The sequence below is a fragment of the Tachysurus fulvidraco genome, chromosome 3 (assembly GCF_022655615.1).
Source record: "Tachysurus fulvidraco isolate hzauxx_2018 chromosome 3, HZAU_PFXX_2.0, whole genome shotgun sequence".
NCBI lineage: Eukaryota > Metazoa > Chordata > Actinopteri > Siluriformes > Bagridae > Tachysurus > Tachysurus fulvidraco.
In genome coordinates, this window is record NC_062520.1 from 32,163,388 (window position 1) to 32,177,684 (window position 14,297).

General features: G+C 41.8%; 2 protein-coding genes across 6 annotated transcripts in view; one reads left to right on the plus strand and one right to left on the minus strand.

Annotated features, from left to right (window-relative positions):
* Positions 1 to 10,013, minus strand: part of LOC113662748 (triple functional domain protein-like) — a 107,246-nt gene extending 97,233 nt beyond the window's left edge. The window contains exon 1 of one of the 4 annotated variants that reach the window (XR_007140172.1): positions 9,721 to 10,012. Coding sequence is in view for 3 of the 4 variants with exons in the window: in XM_027177825.2 (XP_027033626.2) it covers positions 9,721 to 9,805 (85 nt within the window). In the remaining variant the exon portion in view is untranslated. Of the gene's footprint in view, positions 1 to 9,720 lie in introns of all 4 variants that reach the window. The other 3 variants (XM_027177825.2, XM_027177827.2, XM_027177830.2) reach the window with 3 other exon arrangements.
* Positions 10,014 to 11,561: 1,548 nt separating this feature from the next.
* dnah5 (dynein, axonemal, heavy chain 5) overlaps positions 11,562 to 14,297 on the plus strand; it is a 77,343-nt gene continuing 74,607 nt past the window's right edge. For both annotated transcript variants that reach the window (XM_047811577.1, XM_027177845.2), the window contains exon 1: positions 11,562 to 11,809. In XM_047811577.1, coding sequence (XP_047667533.1) covers positions 11,720 to 11,809 — 90 coding nt within the window. In that variant the 5' untranslated portion in view covers positions 11,562 to 11,719. The remainder of the gene's footprint in view (positions 11,810 to 14,297) is intronic.

Genomic DNA, 14,297 nt, shown 5'->3' on the forward strand with positions numbered 1-14,297 from the left:
AGCATAAACTGCAACCTGGTTGTAAAAAAAAAAAAGATCTGTTTTCAATTCGAAATGTTGTACTTTTTATAAAGAGGTTTTGAAAATCCCTCTGCTTAAAAAAATGAGATTTATAGTTCCAGTAGCTGCGCTGAGCTGTTTAAACACACCATGGTGTGGTAATTCTCACATCTGATGTAGCCTAGTATCACTTTAATACTACACAACTATGTTATGTTTCTGTGACGGCTAAAAAAGTCCTTTCTATTATTTTGTGCGGCCACAAGAAACACCATAGAGAACCTAATTGAGACCAGTGTTCACTGAGGCGCTCTGGCTCTCGTGTTCCAAGTGTGTGGGTGTAAATCCTTTTGGACAGCAATACACACAAACACAGTTTCCAGCTGCAAACAAACCGCAAACCCCAAATGGTTTTTTTCTCATTTATTAAAACACCCGGACATATTAAAACACTCTAAGTTCATTTGTTTGATCCGTGACTTCCTACGCTACGGTAAAAAGGGACCGACCGCGGACGAGCTCGCCTGCCGGAACAGATACGCAGTAAATGTCTTTTTCTTCAAAGCTTTGTGTGCAGTTATATTTCAGTCAGAGACACATGGTTAGACTTGTACACACTCCAGAGGGTGCACATATAATACACTGTATATGTGTGTGGTCTATTTGGTATCGTGGAACAGTAACAGGTCCGTGTTATCCAGACCCCAGATGCCACATAGGTTTTTCCATTTTGCTGATTAGGTTCCGGGAGGCACGATGGCTTAGTGGTTAGCACATTCGCCTCACACCTCCAGGGTCGGGGGTTCGATTCCCGTCTCTGCCTTGTGTGTGTGGAGTTTGCATGTTCTCCCCGTGCCTCGGGGGTTTCCTCCGGGTACTCCGGTTTCCTCCCCCGGTCCAAAGACATGCATGGTAGGTTGATTGGCATCTCTGGAAAATTGTCCGTAGTGTGTGAGTGTGTGTGTGAATGAGAGTGTGTGTGTGTGCCCTGTGATGGGTTGGCACTCCTTCCAGGGTGTATCCTGACCCGAGAAGTTCGGATAAGCGGTAGGAAATGAATGAATGAATAGATTCCATATATATTTATACTAAACCACACTCCCAATACAGTGGCCAACCAGGTAACTCCTGTGGCTAAGCGTTTATGCTGTAGTAAATATGATCTTAAGCTTCAATTACAGATTTCATAAAACTGAAATCCGGTGAGAGTATCGACATTTTTTTTTTAACCAACAAAATCATCCAACCGTTGCTACAGCATTGCTAGATTAAAAAAAAAATTTAACCTAAGTAAAATGGAAGCAAATCAACTATTTAGTAAAGTCAAAATGTTTTCTACGACATCGCTGTTGAACTCTCGAACGTAACAGATCAGAATTTTCAGACAGTAGGTTCATGCCGCAAGCGACCGATCCCAAGTTTATATTTTTGCTTATAGTAAAATAAGATCAATCTGTAGTAACAATTAGTTCACAAGATAAAAACAATGACTCGGTCCTCTAAGTCCCATTCAACACAAAGTTTAATCATGGATTAACATATACACCAATCAGCAATAACATTAAAACCACATAACATCGGTTACCTTTTTACGTTGGCAACAGTTTGGTCTCAAACTTGACAAATCGAAATCATGGAAAAAAATGTTGCAAGCTTAAAGATCTGAGTGACTTTGACATGAGCCAAATTGTGATGGTTAGATGACTGGGTCAGGGCATCTTCAAAACACCAGGTATTGTTGTGTTCCCAGTATGCAGTGGGAACAAAAGAGGTCCAAGGGAGTACAACCAGTGAACCAACAACAGGGTCATGGATGCCCAATGTTCACTGCTGCATGCGGAAGGTGTAGATACAACAGCATACCTTCGGAGCTCATGTCGAGTCCGTGCCTCGATGGGTAAAAACTGTTTTGGTGACACAAGGGGGACTTGTGAAATAATAGCCAGGTAGTTTTAGGAGTCTCCAGGGACACTCAGAATTAAACCGCAAGTTCAATTAAATTTCTAATCTTCAGGACAGAGAGATTGAAAACATGACATGCTGAACAGGCTGGTAAGGGGGCATTCACTAAATTCCAGGGGTTTCGTTATCACGACATAAAGCGGGCGTGGTTTCTGGAGGTCTTGGAAAACACCCTCTTTCAAAAAAAAAGAGCATACTGTACCTATGATGGATAATGAAGGACAAAACAGTCCTACAGGTAGATTTTATATTTTATATCTATTATGCTTTATTATCTTACAGTTAAACTGTTTTCGAAAACAAATAAACAACCAAAAACTACGGTTAGGGTTAGGGTTAGATGATCAAATAGGCCACGCCTACCCGATGACGCAATATCTGTAAATCCCTGGAAATAAGTGCATCCCCTGATGAGCGAGGGAACGACCTAAGTGATAACTCATCTCGCAGACTTTTCATGTACAAAATGTATATCATTAGCTGTAATTTGTCATTATTGGCATACTTATTTAGTATAAGATTATTTTGACACTATATAAAGTATATGGACTTTATTTTTTACACTTATTTCCCCATATAAATATAATTAATATAATTTTCTATGGCAGCTTTCCTTCACATGACTCAATGTGTGCTACTGTTTCATTACTTCCACAGAGCCAAACAATATATATAACATATCTTATATATAATTTCACTGGTGATTTATAATGGACCCGTTTCTTTTCTTTCTTTTCTTTCATTTTTTTTTTTAATATTCTCTGCTGGACATTTAGAATAAATTATAAGATTCTTCCTGTTTAATGTTTCTGTCCTTCCTCACATTGTAAAAATAAAAACGTTAGGCATATAAAACATATCCAGTATTATTACTGATCTGGGACCAGCCATGTTAGTACTAATGGGTGCAGGTCTGATATCAGCCTATGATCGTACAAGGCTTTCAGGGCTCATGGTTCTCTCGTCCAGAACCCCAGGTGGAGAATGAATTATTCACTTTTATCCAATTTCCATCCAAATGGAACTGCAGCTGTGGGTGCGGATTTATTCTGACAGTATCAGCAAGGCACATACACCATGTTTTCTGCATTATCTCTCACTCACACACACACACACACACACACACACACACACACACACACACAGTGACATAAAAAAATATCATTAAAATATCATCTTCATATTAGGAGCAACGTCCTGGCTGTTTGGAATGGAAAAACACGACATGGACTTGGATAATAAAGCACAAGTTCGGTCACCAAGTCGCTGCAGAACAAAGTGTTCTTGTCCTTTGGTATCTATATAATGAGCTCCAGCTCTGGGTGGTTCATTTACAGCTTCCTCGTGCATCTTCTGGCTTCATCTTTATTTTACAAGACACCTGTTTCTATCAAACTTCCTTTAAACAGCTTTGGTCAATTGTAAGTGCGCTGTGTGTCAGGGTTCATCGGGAGGTTTCAAAAGAGGGTGAGATGTTAGAAAAGATGCTCATAGAGTGAGACAGAAAGATAGAGAAACCACCAAAAATTTGAGCTCCTGCCAAATGCTCTTCCTCCTGTCCCCAGTGGATGGTATTGCATTGCCTCTTCATGACCCATGTGTCTAAATCCCTCCGAGGACAACTGGCAATTAGGTTAGCATGGAATTCAGGCCAAACAACAACAACAACAACACACTCAGAAGACCGATGACTGATGCTGTTATTCATCAACCAGAACCAGATTAGATGTATTCAATCAGTATTTTTGAACACTTGGCTTTCTGAGCCAACAAACAGCATCCTGGATTAATTCGACAACATGGAGGCAAAACAAAGACTGTCTAAGTTTAAAATAAGAGTTGTGTGTGGACTTCAGATGGACGTACACACGAGTCTAATGCTTCATAAGTAAAAAGTTTCAGTTCCTTGATTAAATCAAATACTATCTAAATTATAGTGATCACATCCCACAAAAAGCTCCTCCACCTCATAACAATCATTATTTAGTCATTTGGTTTGTAGTAGAGTAGGAAAAACATGGACATGTCTTTGGACTGACAATGAGTCAGGGAGAAAATAAGATCTATTATATGCTCCTTGCAAAGGTATCCTACGGGAAACGTGTAATAGTCGGAATCACTAAAGATAGAAATATATAAATATATATATATATATGAAATTCATACACACCACAGGAATTAGGCAATGCAAGGAAAAGTTCCAAACCACAATTGCCTCCGCTCCTCGAACTAACCCCTAATCAGACATCATAAAAGCAGCGAATAACTCCAAAAGATCTATGGAGTCAAAACCTCCACCCCAGATTATAGGAAACAGAAAAGCTCAATTATTCTACCACTGGGAAATGACTAAATAAAAGTCCCATGGGAAAGTTGCTTTGACACAGCCAATCTCGGAGCTAGAGGTCTTCACAGGTCCACTTAGATCCGAAACCCCGAGGTCCGACCCGAGACCCGAGCGGGTTCGTGTCTAAAAGTTTCACGTGTGCCTCGGACACGGGTCGGTATAATAATAGCGGCGTCGGGTCTTGGGTAATTAAAAATGAACGTGTTTTTACCGAACGGACCCGAGAAGACCCGAACTACTGTATCTCGTGTGTGTGCCTCGACTCGAGTCCTTTTCCAACCTCTCATCTGTTTGCCAAGACCGCTTGCGACATGTGGCTGGTGACGTGTGGCTGGCGGTAAGCTAATTTTCGTTGAAACAGACCTGTCAATCAATTCTGAATCCACTCTGTAGCGGTTACTTTAGTGTAGAGTTACACAACATTCGGGTCCAGTAGGGTTAAAAAAAAATTGCCAACGGGTTGGGTCGGACTCGGGTCTCATTTTTTCGGGTCTGTCTCGGGTCGGGTCTTTCTTAAAAAAAAAAAAAATAAAAATTACGTCGGGTTCGGGTAAAAAGTGATTCGGGTCACATCGGGTCGGGTACATTTCTTTAGACCCGAGAAGACCTCTACTTGGAGCAGCAACCTTTTTGATATCGTGTTCATTTTGGCATTTTCGTTTTGACAAATTTCAGTCATTAATCTTGAAAACTCTTGTTGCACAACAAAGATGCTCAGTTTTTCCCAGAATAGACACAATAGGTCTTTACTAATAAGAGGAAAAAGGTTTGTACGGTTGTCAGTCTGCACCGTGGAGGTTCTTGTCATCTGCATTGTTGTCTGGTATCAAATCCAAGTCCGTGTTCCTGTCTCTGACCTCGTTTTCAGACTGACTCGTTTTCCCTGATGGTGTAAACCTGTTTCTTGTTACTCCTTAATTAGTTTGTTTACTTTTTACCCTCTGTGATTTTCCTGTCCTGTCTTGGGGATTTTGTGATTTTGCCATCGATTCCATCGGTTTCTCGTTTGTGGTTTTTCTCGTTCTCTTGACCTCTTCAATGCTTGTATTCTTGGTTTATTATTATGGACTATTCTGTTTTAGTCCCATCTGCCCATGTTTCCCTAGACCAGGGGTCGGCAACCTTAAACACTTAAAGAGCCGCGGGTTGCCGACCCCCGGTCTATACTAATGACTTGCGAATTAATCTTGGACTCAGCCAAACCTTGTATAACTTATATCTGTATTATTTTCACAAGACGTTCTTCTTTGACAGAATCAACATTGGTTTGATAGTTAATACAAGAGAAATAGATCCATTAACACTTCAATTTAATCCTTAATCTCGGAAAAGGATCATCCATACCGAGTGAGCCACACAATTAGATGTTGCAACGACCTCTAGGTTTCTTGCACAACAAATTCTGTGGACTTCTTTTATAGTAAAGAAGGAGACCACAGAACCAGCGCAGTGGAGCTGCATTGCCTTGTGCATTTGGACATCAAATCCAGAGGGATGATGTAGATGGTCAGTTGCTGCAGAAATCGACAGAAAGCGCCACATCTCAGAATGCCTGGGGTAATCTGGACTGGTCATAAATTCTTTGAGATAGAAGGCTTAAGATGCCTTTCGGTCATCAGCTGCCAGGTTGTCGAGAGGTCGGGGGCAGCTCCTGACAGATTCACTTAAGTGTGTCATGTGTTGACTTCCACATTAAGAGTGGCCATTTGTCAAGGCGCAGTCTTGCGTAGACCAATGGTGATGATGGTGCTGGTGAAATGAAGTTTTGTATAGTACATCATGTGTACGGGACGAGTGACAATCGATCCTGCTGCATCACAGACAGTTAAAACACACTGTTCTTCCCTGTGGTAGAGTTCTTCAGCTGTCGTTATTTCCATGTCCGTCACGTTTGGGCAAACGTTCTGCAGAAGTGGTTGGGATGAACAAACATGTGGAAATCATCTGAAATGTTGAGTGAGGGATTGGTAAGACATGAGCCAGCAGGATTGGTCAGACTTTCTCTGGGAAAGGCTTCACAAGGTGGGTAGGGTCTGTTCTGTCCATGGGAGGAGATGGTACTGGTCCTGCTAAATATGACTGGTGAAATCTTCTGCTAGAGGAAGTAGGATTGGTCAAACTTTCAGTAGGAGGGCTCAAAAATGTCCAAACACTCTGCAGGGGTTAGTCATGATTTCCTTAGTGCATAAATGATCGTGTGTGTGCTGCAGTTGGTGGGACGGCTCATAATTCCTTCAGGGGGCTGCTGCTACCTTAACTAGGTCGTCCAAAAAAAAAAATCCGCTGCACAAAAGGCCATCAAGTGCATCTTGGAGAATAGCGCATACGTGCTTTACACCGCGAGCGCGAGCGCGTGCCACACGTCTGGAATGAGAGAAAGACGTGGTTCGTCACCGTCTGGAGGATAATTAGCCAGTTGATAAGACGCGTGTCCGCAAAATTTTGAATGTTGTTTTGCACTTTCTTATTTATTATTATTATTATTATTATTATTATTATTATTATTATTATTATTATTATATATTATTACAATTTTAGATTTAGTGTTAAATAAATAATTGTTAAATGTAGTACAGAGTCTGTGGTCTATATCACAAAGAAGCGCCCCACCCCCGCCCCTAGACCCGCCAAACCCTACCGCCTTAACTAACAAATTTTCTGCGGGAAACCCTGAATTCCTTTAGGAGCAAGACACAGTCCTGAACACAAGACACAGTCCTAAACACAAGACACAGTCCTGAACACAAGACACAGTCCTGAACACAAGACACAGTCCTGAACACAAGACACAGTCCTGGACTCCACTTTATAGTGCACAAAAGGTCCCACTAAAGGCCTTTGGAGTTGGACTAATTAAGGCCACACAGAGAGAAACTACAAGAAAGAAGAGTGTCTAAGTCCCCTTTGCCCTCATACATCAGTTCACAACGAACCTCCACAAGAGAGCATGTTTTCCCTGCAAAGGATCTTCATTTATTCCTGCTTGACTGCTGCTGCAGGAACACAGAATTATGTACAGTATAAAGCATCCATCCATCTGACAGGGAACAGTTTAAATTCCTGCATAACATGATTCACAAGCCAAAACAACCTAATACATTACATCTAAAGCACCAAAGTTCATTTTATTTAACAGTCATTTTATTACCACGTCATATATCTTTTTGAAAACAGCACATAACTTTGTATTTTAATCCTTACATACAGTATAGATGCGGCAGTAAAAAATGCATTTTGGGGTAAAACACTTCTCTTCTAAGCTTTTTCATGTTTTTTTTTTGGTATGTTGGTTTAAATCCACCTAAATGGCCCAAAGTTTGTCCTCTCTTAGAAAGTATGCTTGATGGTCAGCGATCTATAATTTTCCCTTTCAGCTCCTGGTGGCAGCAGAGTGTTTTAACAGTTAGCTAAAACGCCAGATCTGAGTTAAACAAAACACCAAAATCTACTAACACTAAATATGTTTCAATAATTAGCTTCATTAGATTTATACTCTGATTTTGACTTTTTTTATCTAGAAATTTTATCCTGAATGTCTGAACCCGAGACATAAGAAACCAGATTCAGCCTCATAACCAAGGTACCTCTTAAAACTGATGCTATACGGGATGGGATGAAGAGATTCTGGTGGATGATAAATAAAAGGTCATTCATTCATTCATCTTCTACCGCTTATCCGAACTTCTCGGGTCACGGGGAGCCTGTGCGTCATCGGGCATCGAGGCATGATACACCCTGGACGGAGTGCCAACCCATCACAGGGCACACACACACTCTCATTCACTCACACACACACACACACACTACGAACAATTTCCCAGAGATGCCAATCAACCTACCATGCATGTCTTTGGACCGGGGGAGGAAACCGGAGTACCCGGAGGAAACCCCCGAGGCACGGGGAGAACATGCAAACTCCACACACACAAGGCGGAGACGGGAGACGAACGTTCTAACCACTAAGCCACCGTGCCCCCCCCCCCATCTTATAACAATTAACAGATTCTTGTCATCTTTTTAAAGCAACTACGATACGTTCCTAAGCTCTCCGTGTCACAGGCACTAGATTCAGAGAACCTCCTACTTTTGACCGATAAAGATCTGAGATGAACGCCTTTAGCCACTCACACAACGTACTTTTTTCACTCTTTGACTACACTTTTATTACAAAGTGCAAATTTATTAACGACACCAAAAAAAAAAGCTAAAAAAAAGTGAAAAAAAATTGCACATGCTCAAAAACTGCGTTTCACAGATGTGACTTATCATTTTGTGCACAATATATAATTAAAAAAAACACTTTATGCATAAACTTTGAATGTTGGTGCATCTTTTATTCCTTCATAATTCAACCTAGTCAGAACTAACGTGGATCCAGAGCCTTTCCAAGAACATTGGACATGGGAACACACACACACACACACACACACACACTCAGGTGCAGTTTTTAGGGGTCCAAGCATCGAGTATTTGTAATGTTTTTTTTAGGTTACTATTTAATAAAGCATAAAACTGTTTATATATGATGTGTAACTGTGTAGCTCAAGCAAGATGTTAGAATAATGTCAGTCTCCCCTGCAGGAGAACCCAACACTGTGCAGGAGGGTTATTACGTCATTCCACCCCGGAGAGAGAGAGAGAGAGAGAGAGAGAGAGAGAGAGAGAGAGAGAGAGAGAGAGAGAGAGAGACCCAGATGAACCTACGTCACACCTGAAAACAACTGATGCAGGAGAATGACAGAAGACCCAATAAGCAGTGATGGAAGCTCAGAGATCCAGAGGCTCTACACATGTTTAGTGTAAGATATGAGACTCGATGTGCGCGTGGCTGAATGTTTACATCATTCTAAACCACAACAAACTACACAGAGCTAAAAAACACGAATCAGAGAAATGCAAAAACACGTTTATCCATTGCATCATCGTCATCATCATCATCATCATCATCATCATCCTCCTAGCGCGCACGCGTCCCCATCTGCAGCCTTATAGCTGGGTCATCACCGTCCTGGACTCCAGACCAACCCACGAGCTTTGCTTAGTTTTCTCACGTCAGCACAGCAGAATGACACGCAGAATGACACGCAGAATGACACGCAGAACCAAACCGAGACCGTTTCCTCGAGCGCGCATTTCAGTGTATTTCAGCGGGTCTTAGCGCATCATCAGCTCCATCCACTGCCCCCCACCCCCACCGGTACTCACCGGCTCTATAGAGCTCAGCTCCATCAGCAGCTACATCCCCCACCACCACCCCCGGTACTCACCGGCTATACACAGCGCCGCTCCATCAGCAGCTCCAAAGCCCCCCATGCAACCCCCTACACCCCGGTACTCACCGGCTATACACAGCGCAGCTCCATCAGCAGCTCCAAAGCCCCCCATGCAACCCCCTACACCCCGGTACTCACCGGCTCTACACAGCGCAGCTCCATCAGCAGCTCCATCAGCAGCTCCATCCCTACACACGTCCTCTCCTCCTTCCCCAGAGCTCATGGCCTCCTCAAATCACGACTCAGCGAACAGAAGGAGAAAATCTTCCTCGACTTAAACGATTTAAACCGGGGGATTAAACGGAGGTGAAGTTTTTACCCAAGATATAAATCCCCTTTCATTGCGAACCGAACCAGGTCCCGAGAGCCGCTCGGTCGCGCGCCGAGTCCCGACCCTCCATGTTGGCTCGAGCGAATCACCAATGAATCGGTTCTCTGTTTGTTTATGGACTCGACTCTCCAGCTCTGATAACGAATCACTAGCGTTGTTTTATTTACTAAGCTGCACACTTTCCCCCTTTAACACATTAACACTAACACTTTATCATGGCCTTTTTCTCTGATACATTCACTATACATTAGCTTTGTGAACATCACACTATGTTGGCGTTCCACAAACTGACACAAAGCTGGTCAACATTTCACTATCTGCGTGTTTTTATTGTTATAATTTCCCTTCCTGGAACCTTCAGGTTCAAACGAAATGAATTAACGAAATGATTAATTAATTAATGATGAGTTAATGAAGATAAGGGGTTGTAATTCAAACGAATCACGTACAGCTCGATTCACTCGGTTCGTTCAAAAGAATCGAATAGGTGAAATGACTCATTACTGCCTTCACTATAAGGGAAAAGGGGGTTGGGTTAAAAACAGAGGGTCTCATGCTAGAAGTCTCGACACAACACGCCCAAGAAAACATCTTTTTTTTTTATTCCTCCCAAATGAATCGCATTATCTGACCAATAAACTCCATGTTAAGGAATTTTGTGAAAAGGGACATAACTGTTAATAATCTGTAGAAATTACAAACAAATTAGAGAACAAAATATCAATTAGTTAATTAATAAATTGTACAAATTGTCAACATACCATGAATTTGCAATATCTACTAATCTCGAAGTAAATGTTTGTAAGAAATGTGATGAAATTATAGGATTTCAGTTTATTGAGGTTGGAGTTTTTATTAAGCTATTAAATGTCTCCCTCTACTGGTTAGGATTCAAAATTACATACTACACAATATACAGAATATTCACAATTAGCATTAAAGGTGCGGTCTCCGATATTTGAGAAATGCTTCAGAAAACTGCGTTGGGCCACTAAATCAAACAAAAATCAAAACAAACGTGTAGCCAATGAGCAGAAAGGGGCGTGTCTTGTCAAAATGTGCGGAGAAAGTGTTCAGTGCGCATGTGCACATATTCACAGATTGGAGTTTCACACTGTTACTACACCAAATGATAGAAAAGAGGTATTTGTGTAGTAACAGCGTACTGAACACTCTCTCCGCCCACATTGACAAGACCCGCCCCTTTCTGCTCATTGGCTACACGTTTGTTTTGATTTTTGTTTTGTTTGGTGGCCCGACGCAGTTTTCTGAAGCATTTCTCAAATATCGGAGACCGCACCTTTAAATTCTGTCACAGTCAGGCAGGGTTTGGGGTTAAGAGTTTGCCCTCCGACCCTTTTTCATTCTCAAAAAATAGCGAGTTTATTCTCCCAGTTGGGCATTAGATCTCCCCCCAACACTCTCTCTCCTCCTCTTTCTCTCTCTCTCTCTCTCTCTCTGTCTCTCTCTTCCACTCTCTCTCTCTCTCTCTGTCTCTCTCTCTCTCTCTCTCTCTCTCCCTCTCCCCCCCCCACACGCACACACACACACACACACACACACACACACACACACACACACACACACACACACACACACACACACACACACACACACACAAACAAACACAGAGACCTTGTGCGTGCGTATCCATGGCAACCACCACCAACATTTTGGGCTCGAGTGCGTATCTGTGCGCGCGCTGCAGTCTCCTATTGACTTAGAGTAAAATAAAAGTTTCAAAAAACTTTAAGACTTAAGGCAGGTTTAGTCCGGTGTCCGGTGTCCGGTGTCCGGTGTCCGAGGATGGCGTCCGCTGTGCGCTCGCTGAGGACGAACCCGCGAGGGCGCGCGACTCAACCCGTGACTACCGGAGAAAGCATCCGGGACTTACAGGTGACTGTGTTTATATATAATATTGGACTAGTCCTGTACATCCGGGACATAAAGTTAGGTATAAACTGTGTCTGTTTGCAGGACAGTTAGTATAAGTGTTATTTTTATATAGTTAAAGACATAATGGTAACCTTTAATGGGAGGAACAATTGTTGAATATTTAAGAAACCTTCATGAAGCAGAGTGTCCTACACAGGATATCTGTTTGTCTGTCCATGTCTCATAGTCAGTGGTCAGATTCCCTCAGGACAGATCTTTAATCAGGACTAGTCACAACATGTGTGTACTCACCTCATTTTCCCATACAGATGTTTCAGATGTCTTAGTGACTTCTGACATTTTACTTTCTGGCATTGATACCAGCGTATCCTCGAGGTGTAAGGTGCAGTAGGGTAACATGAGTGATTGTTGTGTCTTATTGTCGCTAGAGACGGCTGTATGTTTATGGAGGGATTTGTCTCATGGTTCTGCTCCAGTGTGTTGTCTTAGACAAAGTTATTCCATGATGGATTTAATTTCCTTCCATTTTCATTAATATCTACAATACAATTAATCATTCATCCATTCATTTTCTACCGCTTATCTAAACTTCTCGGGTCACGGGGAGCCTGTGCCTATCTCAGGCGTCATCGGGCATCGGAGTGCCAACCCATCACAGGGCACACACACACTCTCCTTCACTCACACACTCACACACTACTGACAATTTTCCAGAGATGCCAATCAACCTACCATGCATGTCTTTGGACCGGGGGAGGAAACCGGAGTACCCGGAGGAAACCCCCGAGGCACGGGGAGAACATGCAAACTCCACACACACAAGGTGGAGGCGGGAATTAAACCCCCAACCCTTGAGGTGTGAGGCACACGTTCTAACCATTAAGCCACCGTGCCCCCCCCTACAATTAATCAAAAGTTATAATTATAGTAAATCCATCAGACTGTGATGCACATCTCTGCTTTCCCTGTACATCCTGCTGCTTTTATTTGGACTCTGTGACAAAAGCTTGTAAAGCTGTTTCACTGTCATCAGATGTCTCTTCAGCACTATTCTATTATACACATGTAGATGCTGAAAGACTCGACTGGTTTTAAATGACTGGTTTTCACCAAATGTTCTTGACTCTACACCGTCTCTGACTTCATGAACTAGCACATGTGTATGATAGAGACGTCAAATAATTTCTCTTAGTTGCCCTTAATAAGGGTTTCTGCTAAAAACAACAACAACAACAACAACTCAGCAGTATATCACAGATGTAGCAGTAAGTGCAATAATCCATATAAAGTACAGTATAAGAAAATCAGGTGATGAACAGGTGATCAACGTTATGGCGCTGGCGTCCACTAGGTGGTGCTCCTGACATACTTTTAACAGGTTGTCATTAAACACAAATTTAAACAACGCATCATGCAACTTTCTACTAAACATCAATCCTTATACATTTAAATAATAATAATACTAATCTGGAAAATTGACTATTTCTCTTGTTACTTGTTCCAACCTTTCCTTTTAAGTGTGTATGTAATAACAATAGGATTTCAGCATGATATCCTGGGGGGAAAACAAGTTTAGACAAAAATGCTGTGCTATAATATTCCATAATTCAGTTACTAAAAGTTCTCATTATTTTTAAATAAGATACTTTAATTTTTAGCCTGCTAGCTAAAGGTGTTTTCCTCACAGAGTTTCACTGGTTTAGTTTTCATATGTTAGCATTTCTGTGTAGATCTGAGGTCTTAGGCGAAGTGTGCTAATTTGCTTAGCCTGCTAGCTATGAGTTTTCCTCACAGCGCTCCACTGGTTTAGTTTTGCTATCTTAGCATTTCTGAGTACATCTGAGGTGAAATGTGCAAGTGTGTTTTGATTAGCTTAGCATTTCTGTGTACTCTCGAGAGTTATACTAGTTTCTTTTGGTGGGTTTCTTTAAAACACTAGGAGAATTATAGTAGATTAGAATTAATATGCTAGTAGTTTCAGAGTATATTTGTGGCTGTGTATATAATATATATTGTTGTATATTTGTGGAAAAAATTTCTAGTAATTTTTCTTTTTCCATACTAATTTACCAACGCACACTTTGAATATATCAGTATTTCAATATTTAAACGAATCAGTAAAATTTGTCTTTTTATTGATTTTTTCCTGTTATGATGATGGATCCAGGCAGTATTTTGTTTGTCCAGATGTTACGTGCATATGGAAATGTGCTTGTTGATTCATTCATCGTGCAGTTGCCAGCTGTGTGCTAACCAGCTCACCGGCACAGTTAGCATCTGTGTGTTTTATGCGAGTGTTTACTTGAGGCAAGGTCGAGGACATTTCAACATGCTCTCTGAAAGGGGATAAGCAGAGTTCCAGTACACTTTTCAACACTCTTTTTCAATGGGGGGTGGGGGGGTGGGGTGGGGGTGGGGTCACAGGTAAACTGGGACTGAGTTTACCTCATAGTGGCTGGGTTAGGGTTAGGGACCTGCCACTGCACCA